The sequence below is a fragment of the Cavia porcellus genome, unplaced genomic scaffold (genome assembly GCF_034190915.1).
Source record: "Cavia porcellus strain 051 isolate PalLab524CR breed Dunkin Hartley unplaced genomic scaffold, mCavPor4.1 scaffold_25, whole genome shotgun sequence".
In the NCBI taxonomy this organism is placed as follows: Eukaryota; Metazoa; Chordata; class Mammalia; order Rodentia; family Caviidae; genus Cavia; species Cavia porcellus.
Window position 1 is genome coordinate 39,315,729 of NW_026947508.1, and position 13,728 is coordinate 39,329,456.

At 35.9% G+C, this 13,728-nt stretch overlaps 1 protein-coding gene across 5 annotated transcripts in view; it reads right to left on the bottom strand.

Annotated features, from left to right (window-relative positions):
• Gpbp1l1 (GC-rich promoter binding protein 1 like 1) overlaps positions 1-13,728 on the bottom strand; it is a 54,170-nt gene that overhangs the window by 12,647 nt on the left and 27,795 nt on the right. For all 5 annotated transcript variants that reach the window (XM_013144237.2, XM_063236382.1, XM_063236381.1 and 2 more), the window contains exons 2-5: positions 10,827-11,848; positions 10,039-10,153; positions 6,668-6,797; positions 5,829-6,115 (exon numbers count right to left, since the gene is read on the bottom strand). In XM_013144237.2, the coding sequence (XP_012999691.1) occupies positions 5,829-6,115; positions 6,668-6,797; positions 10,039-10,098 (477 nt within the window). In that variant the 5' untranslated portion in view covers positions 10,099-10,153; positions 10,827-11,848. The remainder of the gene's footprint in view (positions 1-5,828; positions 6,116-6,667; positions 6,798-10,038; positions 10,154-10,826; positions 11,849-13,728) is intronic.

Sequence of the window (13,728 nt, forward strand, 5' to 3'; positions counted from 1 at the left end):
ATTTTTGTCTTTTTTTTTTTTAATCGGTACCAGGGATCAAACTCACGACCACACACTTGCAATCCCCAGCCCCATTTATAGGTAATTTAAAGTCTCCTCTCTCCCTCTTTTTGGCACAGCAACATCTTGGTGGCTTAGTATTCTTCCATCAGCAGATACTTATCATCAAGTTGTGTTTCTTTTTGTGATATGACAGACACTGATGCTTTCAGGATAAAATATAACATGCAGTGGAAAGCAATGATCTAATTTTAGAATTTCTTCTGTGTTAGTTATTAAGTCTCCATAAAAAAAAACTACTCATCTATTACTGGTGATTCAGCAGTACAGTTTACATGGAAAAAAAGAATATATTCTTGTTCGTAAGGTTGGGGAGGTATCATGAACTTACAGACTATATTTGATGTAAGCTGATGTCTAAAATAGTCCCGTGTTTGGGTAGTGAGACCTTTTTGAGTTCTGAATCCTTTGGACATAACCTTGTCAGTTTTTTAATCCTTTTTTACCTAGTGTGAGAAAATATTCCAAACTTACCTTTTTTTTTATCCTGTACAAAAACAGAATTTCAAGACTACAATCTTTCTTCTTTTTTTTGAGACAGGGTCTCACTAATGTAACCTAGGCTGGCCTTCAAACTTCCTGCCTCAGTCCCCCAAGTGCTGGAATGACAGTCCACAACTACAATCTTTTAAGGTACTAGGCTGTCTACTGATACCAAGTTGTCTGTTCTTTTAATGGACAGAGGTTGAAATAAACTATGTATGTATGTATGCATTTGTTCCACTTTGACTGGGGATAAGTCCTGATAAAGCCATTATACGTTAAAAGTACATTAAGCCATAAATGCACTGATACACCTCATCATTTAAACTTACTAAAGCCCACTTTAAATTACTCACAACCTACAGTTAGGCAAAAACCAACAAAATCTATCTGAATATCTCAAGTGATTATTCAATACTATACTGAAAATCAAAATGGTTGTGCAAATATGCCTTTGCACCATTACAGTTAAAAAGTCAAATGATCATTGTCAGGATGTCTGCAGGATAAACACTTTATGACTTATTATTTCCAATTCAAGTTAACTACTTTGGGGTTCCTTCAGAACATTTATCTTGTTTTTCTTCTACAAACACAAAAGACAGAATGTTACAGTCTCTTTCTTTATGCCTTGATACAGTCTTAGAACAATGTCACTAACAAATACGATTACTAAGACAACTTTTGCAGATACATTTTTTGCCTTTTTCTATTAAAAGTTATACTGCATCTAGACTGTAAGGGCACACAACCATCACATACTATACATTCTTTTAACTCTTAATCGTAGTTATACAATTAATCATTAACTTTTTTTTGATAGTCCTGGGGATTGAAACCAGGTCCTAGCACATGCTAGACAAACATTCTGCCACTGAGCTGTACCTATAGCCATTGATCAGATACTTAGTATTTACCATCATTGTTTTTGTTGGTATCTTTCTAACTAATGATTTTACAGGGAATTTCCTCAGAAAAAAATGCTGGGAAGAATATCTCAAGTTGTTTCATATGGGTATTTGTCTGTGATCTTTATAATCAATGCTAAGTCTGATGAAGTCCAAAATCTTTGGCTTACATTTTCTTGCACTGAATACCTAAACTACAATCCCACTTATTTGTATTATAAAGTTTTGCTATCAAAGTACATCTGATTTTGTCTCTCTTACAAGTAATGATGTCTTTATGCTTGGATGCTGAAAGAGTTTTTTTCTTTTTTGTTCTAGAGTTTTTTGCTTATTTTATGGTAGTACTAGAAATTGAACTCAGGGTCTTACCGCTGAGCTACATCTCCAGCCCTTTTAAAATCAATTTTTTAAAGCTTCCCAACAAGTGTAGTATTTTATAAGACTATGCTTCATTGTTGGCTGTTATGGCTGTCTTTTCAATCTGTAGTTTTATCTGAGGGGAAGTATGGACATTCCTGGGGATTGATTCTAGGGTCTTTGCACTGAGTTACATTCCCAACCCCTTAAAATTTTTTACATTGAGACAGGGTCTTGCCAGATTCCTAAGTTATCCACCTGGTCCTGAAAACATGATCCTGCTGCCTTAGTTTCCCAGAGTGTATGTGCTCATTGTGTACAACTTGATGTTTGTTTGAATAAGGCTTATTTTGTTTTAGAAAAGTTTTCTTGAACTGTATTTTTTAGTATTTAAGTTAATTTCTTTGTTCTGCTTTTTTCAGTAGATATAAAATCTTTTTTTGCCAAATGTCTGTCTTTATTGTTATTTGACACAGGGTCTGGCTATATAATCTGGACTAGTCTTGAATTTGCTATGAAACCCAATCTGGTGTTAAACCACAGTGCTTCTCCTGCCTCTCAGCCTCCCAAGTACTGGAATTACAGGTATGGGGCACCAATCCCAGCCCAAACATCTACCATTTTTTAAATCGGTTCTGTAGTCTATTCATTTATCTTTCAATTAAATTTTTTCCCCTCATTTCTGTATTCTAATCCTTGAAAGGCTAAGTTCATTCTCATTTGGTCTTCATGTTTCTGAAATCTTTTTTTCCAGAGTTCTAACATCTTATTTTGTGCTTTGCTGGACTATGTTGCTCTTTACCATTTTCTTAATATCATTTGGTCAAGTTTTAAGATTGCAGATTATAACCCTTTTTTCTAGAACTATCAACGATTGTCCTATCCCAGCCTCCAGGAGTACTGGGATTACAGGAGTGTACCACCATACCTGGCTATAATTTGTTTTGCATAAATGTCACAGGGTGCAATTTGCACTGTTTGTTGGGGTATTATTCTGCTCCTGTATTTTTCTATCTTAACAGTAAGACAGAAAGGGATCTGATCTTGTTTTGGTTATGTTCATTATTTATGCACAGTTAGTTGTGAATGTAGGTCTAGCTAGCTTTTTCTACTATCACACACTTTCATTTTCACTGTTCAAAAACAGTGGTTTCCCATCTTTACTGTCATAGTTGTTCCATTGTTTTTATTTTAATTTGATCTTTCCCTTTCCTTTGCCTCTAAAACTGTCTTTGTGGAGCTTCATCTGGACTGTATTTTCAAGTTTATCCTCGGTGAGGGGCTTCTGCTCTAAAAAGGAATCTTAAAAACTCAGGGAAAATTAGAATTTTTTAATTTGTCTAAGGTAAAAGCATAGCATTAGTTTTTGTTTTGAGACAGGGTCTCACTATGTAGTTCAGGCTACTCTCAACCCACTGCAGAACCCAGAAAGTCCTCAAACTCATTGCAATCCTCCTGCCTCACCTTAACGAGTGCTGGGATCAAGACCTGTACCACCATTTCCAGCTTGCACTAGGTACATTATACTAATACTATTTTAACAGGTAACTTTTAAAAGATTAATATAAAACAATGTACAAAATCTTCTAGTGGGAGTGTGGTGCTACTCACCTGTAATCCCAGCATTTGGGGGTTGAGACAGAATTGTTGCAAGTTTGAGACCAGCCTGTGCTACAAGTGAGCACAAGGCCAGCCTGAAGTGTATAGTGAGACTGTCTCAAATAGACATTAAAAACAAAACAAAACAAAACACCTTCCATAAATTAGGACACAAATGCCTCTATAATTTTCATATTAACTTTTTTTTACGTCTTTTTCTTCTTCAAGTGATCGCTAATCCTTTCTTACTGCTTGTTTTGCAGGTTATAGTCTAGGTCAGCTCTCCTTTTACTAATATATTACCCTCATTGGGTAATTTTTCCCATCCATAAATCTCAACTATTATTCTCTATTCCAAGGCCACATCTCTCACTCATCTCTGGCATCAATAATTTGTTACCTTCTCTTGCCAATTCTGTTGCTTGTGTTTTCCTCTCAAGTAAATTATATATTAATCATCAATCTGCTTTTGTTAAGAATGATTATTTTTGATTCTTCTTTTTCTAATTATAATACATCAGTTCTAATCCTTTAGCTTTAGCCTCTAAAGTAAGATGTTTTACAATCTAAATGTCCACCAACTAGAAAATGACTTAATAAATTCAGTATATTCACACAGGGTATTTACTACATAATAATGAAAAAAAAGCATGGTGCTATTGACATTTGGGCTGGTTAATTCTTTGTTATATACTGTCCAGTGCATGGTAGGTATTTAGCAACATCCCCAGTATCTTCATATAAGATGTCAGTAGCACAATCTCCAGTTGTTACAACTAAAATGCTCCCATGATATATTGCCAAATGGTCCCTGGGGACAAATTTGTCCTTGATTGAGAACTCTAAATTTAGATCTTGGGTATCAAAACACACAGGTCTCAAAGAATTCCAAATAGATAAAAGCAATCATAGTATATCCTACTATTAACATAAAGCTTAAAAGTATGCAGAATTTATTGATTCACACATGAACTAAATTTATCCAAACCATGTCTGAGGATGTTAAATTAAGGAAATCAAGATGTGATTAGGGAGAAAGAAAAGAATAGGATTAAAGAAGCCTTAACTATAGGAATCTGTAATGTCTTAAAGAATGGACTACAGTGTATTTGGCAAAATGTCAACATTTCGCAAGTAATTTTCTCCATAGTTTTCTGTGTACAGTACTTTAGAATATATCATGGAAACAGGAATGTGAAATAATCTGCCTGAACTATTCTTCCTCAGGTTTGTATTGACAGCCAATCTCTCTTTAAATCACTTACTAAGTAAAGACAATGCCATCGTAACATTTTTCTTAGGTTAATTCATTTTTCTACTAGGTCTCCTAAAGGATACACAGTAGAACTCAGTTTAAACTGAATTTATTTCTAATGGGGATAATTATAAAGAACTAAACTTCCATAAAAAAAGACAAAGAAAATTGATGAGAATCTTTATTAGGGCTGGGGATTTAGCTCAATGGTGTAAGCACCTGCCTGGCAAGTGCGAAGTCCTAAGTTCAACCCTGGTAACAAAACCAAAACCAAAACCAAAACCAACAAAAAAACCTCCAAAAACATAAAAAAAAAAAAAAAAAAAAAAAAAAAAAAGAATGTGTGGAAAAATCTTTATTAATACATGTAATCTGAATCAAGGATCCTATGAAATTTTCTATACATGGGGAAAAGGGATTAATGTCTAAATTTGACTCATTTTTACAATGACTTTTATTATTAACGTGTTGTTAAAAGTGGCTATTACAGACTGGCTAATGTGTTACTTAAAAATAACTAGTTGTGCTATTATCTAGTCACAGGTAATGAAGTACTCAGGAACCTGTACAGTATTGAGATGTGCCATAATACAGAATACAGTGAAGACCTAGCACAAAAATGCATGTTAACTCAGTAATTACATGTTAAAATGATAGTATTTTAAATATATTTGATTAAATTATTAAGTTTTAAAAAGAACTTTAAAAATTCTACTTTTGATTTAGAGGCCAAAGGAATGTAATTCAACACACAATAGCACTAAGTTTTAATGAATATAAAGCAATGGTAAACTACTCAAAATTGCATGCTTTTAACACAACAATTATTCTGTGGAATAGAAAAGGCAAATTATCTGGAAAAAACTTCTTATGATAGAAAAAACAATTTAACATTCAAAACTGCATTTTTATATAATTATATTTAGATATTGGATCTTATAAAACTTAAGGAAAATTAGATTTTTTTCAAATTCTAAAGGTATAAGGATGAAAAAATGTATTGAGATTTGCTAAAAGTTGCACGGGAACATTGGTTATTGTCTTCTAATCAACTTCTTTCCTTTTGTCGGAACAGGGACTGAACTCACAACCACGTGCTTGCAAGGCAGGCAGGTGCTTATGCTGCTGAGCTAAATCCCCAGCTCTATCTAATGTTTCATACTTACAAAATCTTCCTCTTCAAACTGTAATTTTTCCACCTTGTCTTCTTTTTTTTCTTCCCTAACTTCTGTAGGTGGCTTTTCCTGAAAGGCACAGCCTTTCCGGGAGTGGAAGCTGCCATTCCAGTGTCGATGGTTCCCTGTGCCACCTCCACTACGCTGGCTCATGCCATCATGACCCCGGGAAGAGCTGTGCCAACCAGATAAGTTCCCTGTGATTCCAGCATATGTTCCCTTAGAGACACCAGAGTCCACAGAATCATGGCGGAACAGGGAGGGTTGGTGCCAGGAATCTAGAATAGTTAAGAAAAGTAACATATTAGTTTGTCTGCTTCCTGGAAGGTCCAAAATCATTGGGCCAGATGCTTCCTGATTTAGTTGATGGCAAAAGGCCTTCAAGGGATCTTTTCAATAAGAAGTTCACACACCAAACAAACCCCACTAGATACGGCTTTCTTTTGTAAGGTAACTTTTTTTTTTTTTTTTTTTGAAGTACCAGGGTTCAAACTGACAGGTAAGCACTTGAACCCCTGAGCTAAATCTCTGGCCCTGAGAGGTTACTTCTAAATGAATCCTTAAACTAAAAACAAAAATGTTAGCTCTAGAAAACAAATGTAGTTGGGTAATTACTACTATAGGATCTAACTGAGAAGTATATTAACAAAAGATTCTATTTTTATGAGCCTCCTGCCTCAGGAGGAACATGCAACTCAGTGTGGGCTTCCTCTTGAGTAGTAGATTAAACTTAGTCACTGAAGTTGGATTTAGCTCAGTGGCTCAAGCACTTGCCTTCTGAGTGTGAGGTCGTAAATTCGATCCTGATATCAAAAAAAAAAAAAGCTCACCTCCTGTAGTTCGTAAAGGTCCATTGTTAAAAAAGCCATCAGAGGAATTGTGTCTCCGACGGCTTACTCCAAATCTGCCTTCTCCTCGGGGTAGGTGGTCTCCGTGTTTTTCAAAAGTGGTTGTAGGTGACTAAAATGATAAAGTACAAAGATACAAACAGGTAAGTAACATATCAGTCCTTTTTAATATTGTATCAGGTTTTGCATCAGAATGGTGACAGAACTCCATATTATAAATACCTGTATTGTAAGGGTCTTCTGAGTTAAAGACATCCTACATTACACTGTTAATTATCCCCTGCCCCCCTTTTTGGTACCAAGAATCAAACTCAGGACCTAGCACTTGCCAGGCAGGCACTACACTGCTGAGCTATAGCCCTGTCTTCCTCCTTTTTTCTTTTTGATACAGTTTTGCTGTACAGTGCTGTCTGGCCTTGAACTCACTTTGTTGCCTATGCTGGTCTTGAACTCACAGTGAGCCTCCTGCCTCAGTCTCCCAAGAGCTGGGATTACAGGCTATAGGTGTGCACTATGACAACTGGCTACATTTTCAATTAACTCACTTCCTTTATACTGGAGAGGAGAAAAAGTGGCTATGTCAATTGCTTGTATGAGAAAAAGGTGGAGCATCAATAGCTATATCAACTCTTCATAATGAATGTAATCATGTACCACAGATGTGCTATAAAATACAACAATCTTACAACAGAGAAGAAAAAGCAAAATGTCTGAATTAAAAGGTGTTATAAAAAGCATTATTATTTCTGTAAACTATTCTATATCTGGAGAATGGGTATTTTATATCCTTGACAGGCAATTACAGTTTGTTGAGGTTTGTCTTTTGAGACAGGGTCTTACTATGCAGTTAGGTTGGCCTCAAACTTCTGATCCCTCTGTCCCAGTATGGCATGTACCAGCATTTCCATCCTAAAATACTTCTTTAAAAACATTAGAGGGCCGGGGATTTCACCGAGTGGCAGAAGTACCTGCCTTGCAAGCGCAGAGTCGTGAGTTTGATCCCCAGTATAAAAAAAAAAAAAAAAATTACTTATCCTATTCCTACCAAATACTGTAATTTTAGCATCAACAACATTTTACTAATTTACATGTGAAGAAAGGTATCAAAGAATTTACATCTTTGAATTTATACAATTGAAAGGATCAGTTTAACAAACACAGGTTAATTCTAAAGTCTATTCCTATTTTACCTAAATTTATTCTATGGCTTTCTTTTAGCTATAAATGATAGTACTAGATTGTCAATTTTATTTTTCCACTTCACTAGATTAAGAGATCTCTAGAGAGAAAATTGGCATATGGGTTAGGGAACTGAGCAGGGAAGATTCCTACTAAATAAAAGTGGCACTAGTCAAAAGGCTCAGATGGAAAGAAAAAGCAGAAAAAGGATGCTCTCATTTGTCCATGCTAGACTCTTCCTGGGCAGGTATATTTTTTGCTGCTGCTGTGGTCTTCAGTCTTTGAATACACCTTGGGCAGCCCCAGCAGCTCTCCAGGGGGTTTTTAGGTCTCTGGCCTTAGCCTGAGGTTACACACACTCTCCACCCGCTCTACCTACTTTTCTGAGGCATTCAGATTATTAGACTAAATAACCACCTGTTTTCCTGGCTCTTCAGCCTGTTTTCAGCCACTGTGAGCCTACTGAGCCTCTGATACTATAAGCTAATACCTCCCCCGCCCACAATTTCTTCTCTTACCATTCTTTTTCCCTAGAGAACCCTAAATAATACAGAAATCAGAGTCTATTTAACCTGAGTATGTTTGACAAGCACTTATAGAAAAGTAGAGGTTGGGGCACAGGCATTTTTACATCTATTTTCTTAATATCAATATTTCCAGTAATAGTGGGTATTCTGTCTTTATTACTCATTCCATTGAGTTACAATCCTTTTTTTTTAAAGCATTTATAGTTTTAGTTTTTGAATCTAGTTTATACTCAAAAATCAAACTAATTTTTATGTTAAGTAAAGACTGAATGATCACCTTATACCAGCCAAAACACAATCTAGCACTTCCTCCACAGAATCACCTTGGCAGTCAAAGTCAAGTAACTATATGTACAGATGTATTTTTTGGAGGGGACGATTGGGTATTGAACCCATGACCTCATGCTTGCCAGGAAGGCATCTGTGCCTGCTGAGCTAAATTCCTGGACCCAGATCTATTTTTGAACTTTCTTTTCTGTTTCATTCCTTTATATTTTTGTTCTTATGCTCAAACCAACAACTCTGCTTATTGTAGGTTTATTACAATATCTTATTATTTTATTTAGGATCATTGTGTTAAAATTATTCATCAATTATTCAGTTTTTTGTTTTGTTTTTGGATTAGGGTCTCACTATGCAATTCAGGCTGGTCTCAAAAACCAAGCCCGATCTTCCTGCCTTAGTCTCCTGAGTACTAAGATTATAGGCATGAACCACCATCCCTGGAACTTACTTTTTAAGTGTTTTTTTTTCCTACATCTAATTCTGGCCTGCCAATTGTAAAATTCTGGGTCAGGCTAGATCAATTGTGACATTTAAAAAGTTTTATGAAGGCAATTGAAGATGAAATTTTGTGGATAGTGGTGTTGAGACAGGGTCTCACTAAGTAATTCAGGCTGTCCCGGAACTCATAATGATCCTGCCTCAGCCTCCCAAATGCTGGGATTATAGGCATACACCACCATACCTGGCTTTCAAAATGAAATTTTGATTAAAAAAAAATTGAGTGTTTAGATCAAACCAGGAATATCTTCAAAATCTCCACTGAAAATTACAGAGAGTAAGTCATTTTTTGGAGACCACTTATCCTATGAATTATTTTTCCTACTTGTTTTTACTCCTCATGAAACATTTTCCCCTAATCACAAAACAGATTAATGCCTGTAAAAGGAATTTCTAGGATTTAATAAGAGATCCATATAGTAGCTGAGTAATCAATCACTCTCTTTTCTTCCCCCTTATCTACTACCACAGTCATATGCACATTCATTCCAAAAGTCCAAACCCAAGCAAGGGTCATTCCCTTTCATCTCTGCCCCTCTGTTTGACAACAGATTAACATATATGTTTTGTCTCCAAAGTAGACTGCAGGTAATGCAAATAGTGTTAAATGTGTCATATAATGATAAAACCTTGCAATACAATATAATTTTAAAAATGAGATACTGGAAATTAAGTACAAACTGATATAGGAAGCCTAATTACTTTTACTCAATTAGAAAGATTAAGAACATGACTAAATACTTTTGAAATCCTCAGACAAGGCTGATACACATATTAAAAACTCAAAATGTTAAAGAGGCCATAGATCATCTAATGATGAAAGTAACTGGTATTTGGGTTGTTAACAAGGGAATACAGACATACCTTAGCTGACTGTGGCGTTGAGAAATTTAGCCAAGCAGGAACAAAGTCATGCTGCGCCATTTAGGTCCAGTGTCTCTTTTCAGCAAGGTGAGGCATCCAACCTCATGGCCAGGATCTGAAAATGACACAACTCAAATAATTCACACCTGTAAGACATTGATTTCAATATGTACAGGAATCTAGATCGCTCATTTAGAAAGTTCTATCCTCTTAAGTCTCTATTTATGAGAAGCCAAATTTTAGAGAGGCTATAAACAAAAGCAAGTAAATATATGTCTATGAAAAACACATAAACAGAAAAATGTACCCTGAGTCTGCAAAGGTATATGAAGAAAACTAATGCAGTAAGTTACCTCAGAAGAATCTGAATAATAAATGCCTACATAAAAACTGTAATAGATATTTATAAAAGAAGTCTGCTTCAGACACTTAGGTAACTTCTGGCAAAAGCAGAACAGATCTCCCTAGAAAACAAAGACAACATCTAAAGAGATTTTTCATCAGTATTCTGCAAATTAAACATTACCAAGCTAGGAATGCTGGCACACATCTGTAATCCCAGCACATGAGAGGCTGAGGTAGGAGGATCATTGCGAGTTCAAGACCAGCCTGGGCTACAAAGTGAGCTCAAGGCCAGTTAAACTGCATAGTGAGACACTGTCCAAAGACAAAAAAAAAAAAAAAAAAAAAAACAACCAAAAACCAAAAACCACTACAGAAAGCACCATACTTTCCACAGAACATATACATACAGTTTTCTCCCAGTTAGTCATATACTGAGTATTTACCGCAGAGTATATCCTCTGTGGTCCTGTTTTCTGAACTTCTTGAGGTTACTAGCTGGATCTCTCGAAAGGTTTTCTTGTTAAGAGGGGGCGTAAACTGCCCAGCCAGCAGCACGCCTCGTAATGAAGCACGAAAAAGCCTGGATCCGTGTGGCTCACTTTCTTAGTCCCCTCAATTGCTCATCCTCCACTACCTAGGTTCCTGACGTTTCCAAAAAGGGGGAAGGGGGAGGGGAAGGGGGGAGGGGAACATAAAAAGTATTTGTTACATTTAAAAAGAGGGGTAAGGGAAAGGCTGTGTCTATGTTCACCTCATTCAACTTCCTTGAGGAACAGCACTATAATGCTTCTTAAATAGATAATACATGGACATTTGCACAGTGAGGCCAAACACTGTTCATAACAAGGTCATAGTTAGAAAGACAGATAGTTTCATGTGTAGGTAAGTACTGTCATGAAGGAGATAGCTCAAAAATACAGTATTAAAACAATCAAAAATCTTTGGAGTAGTCAACTCCTGTGGTAAACCCAACACATGACAAAACCCTCAAAACACAAACCTCATTGTTTTTACACAACTGTTAAAGACAGCGTGCAGATATGTTTGTAATTGTCTTAACCTTCAAAATCTAAGGATCTAAGAAATTTTGTTTTAAAAAAAAGGATCAGACAAGAACTTGATAAACTTTTCTCTCTACAGAATAGCAGCTTTCAAGGTAAATTTCTTGGTATACAGCTCTTAAACATATATTCTATTTCTTTGGTCTTCACTCTTTATAAATGCAGTAAAATTAAAACAAGTAGAAAGATGGGCAGAGGGGAAGTCAAGGAGAAGTCCCAAAATGAAGTTTTCTTCTCTTCGGTTTTCAGTATTGCACTTGTTCTGCTCCTTTCCAAAAATTGAATTGAGCTATTGGAGGGTGATATGAAGAATCTTCTACTGCTTTGGTGGAGAAGTAACTTAATATTTTGGATCCATTTTCATCATTATTCAATTATTTAAAAGGCCACACGAATCTACCAATCTGTAAATAAGAAAACAAGATAACACACAGAATCACAAGGGGCAAAAATCACTGTCATGTACAATTGCAAAAATGAGACATTTAAATGATACTACTTGAGTCACAATTTAATTTAGGAATTTACCGTGTATAACAATATAAGTGGACAATAAGTCTTTTAAGGATTCTTGAATTTACATACACAAAACTTAATAAGGTAATTCACAAATGAAAATGAATGAATGACTGAATAAATCTATCTACAGCAGAGTGAATGAGTACATGTATGATGGGGATTAAACCCAGGGCATTGCACATGCTAGGCAAGTGTTCTACAAAATGGAACTTTTTAGATTTAGATTTTCTCCTAAATGAAATAGCGTGCCAAAAGTTATCAAAGAATCATTATCTAATTAACAATATCCATAGCTAGAAGCTTAAAGCAAGACCGATACCTGCCACAGTATTCCTTATGTATTTAATACTTATTTTTGGATACTTAGTTACCAATTTAGAAATTTAAAGTTCTTGCACTCTAATATGCACTGAGATGATAAAAATTTCTTTGGCAAATCTCCAGATGTTTTTCTAAGCGCTGAAAAGTTGGCATTTTTAAAAAAATCTGAGACAGGGTTTCGCTAGTCCAGGTTGGCCTTTAAACTGCCTTGCTGTGAGCCTCCTGCTTCAACCATCTTAAACTGATTTTTTGATGTAAGAGAATTTCTGTATCTGTGGGCAATTCTGATCTATAATGCCATTTTACCTTGGAGGGTAATTCTCATATATCTAACTTGGCAGCCTTGATCTTGATCTACCCTTAGTTATTTTTGCTCACATACTAGGGACTGAACCCCAGGCCTATGAGCTGAGCTACATCCCTGGCCTTTTTTTCTTTCCTTTTTCTTATTTGAGACAGGGACTTGCTTAGTTACTAAGTTATCAGAAAAAGGTCAAACTTATGATTGTTTTGCCTCAATCTCCTAAAATAGTGAATACATCTGTGAGGAAATGAAGGGAAAGGAACTGTAAAAGGATACTAGAGGTATTTAACAGTGTATGTAATGCATTAGCTCTCAAGCTAAATAATAAACACAAGACTTTATTATATGCGTTACTCTCTGTATTTCTCATATGCTACTTTTTTTTTTTTTTTTTTTTTTTTGGTGCCTGGGATTGAACTCATGGCCCCACATTTACTAGGCAAGTGCTAGAATGGTTGAGCTCAATCCCCAACCCTCATATAGGAAGGAGTAGCACTCTGAGGTTAGCCTGGGCCACAGAGTGAGATCAAGACCAGTTTGACTATAGAGCAAGACTGTCTAAAAAGAGTAATAGAACAAGCATATATACGTAAGTATCAACCAACTATATGTCCCGTAAGCACACATGGAACAGTCATAAAAACTTCCTACATATTAGTTAAAATGAAACCTCATTTCCCAGGAAAAAACATATTCTCTGACTATATTGTGTAGAAATTTAAAAACCACTTTTGTCTTACAATCCCCACTCTACTTCTCCATCCTGAAGAAAATCTAAGAATTGTCAAGCTAGTAAGAGCTGCAGAGGCTCACAGCAGAGCCCAGAGTAGAGAAGGGTCGGTTGCTTTTTCAGGCAGCAGACTGGTTATCTTGCAAGTAAGTTGGAAAAGGACAGGTTTGCTCATAGACATAGGCCTGAAGTTCTCTGCCAGTCTAGTCAGAATAGTTAGGGAATAATTACTGGGTACTGGTTCTCTAGTTTAGTGTACATACAGATTTTTTTCCCTTGTATTAGAACTGCATCTACAGGGAGTATTGAGCTACATTTCTAGTCCTTTTAAAAATTTCAGCCAGGGTCCTACTAAATTGCCTAGGCTAGTCTCAAACTTACAAGTTGACGTCAGCCTCCCAAGTACAGGA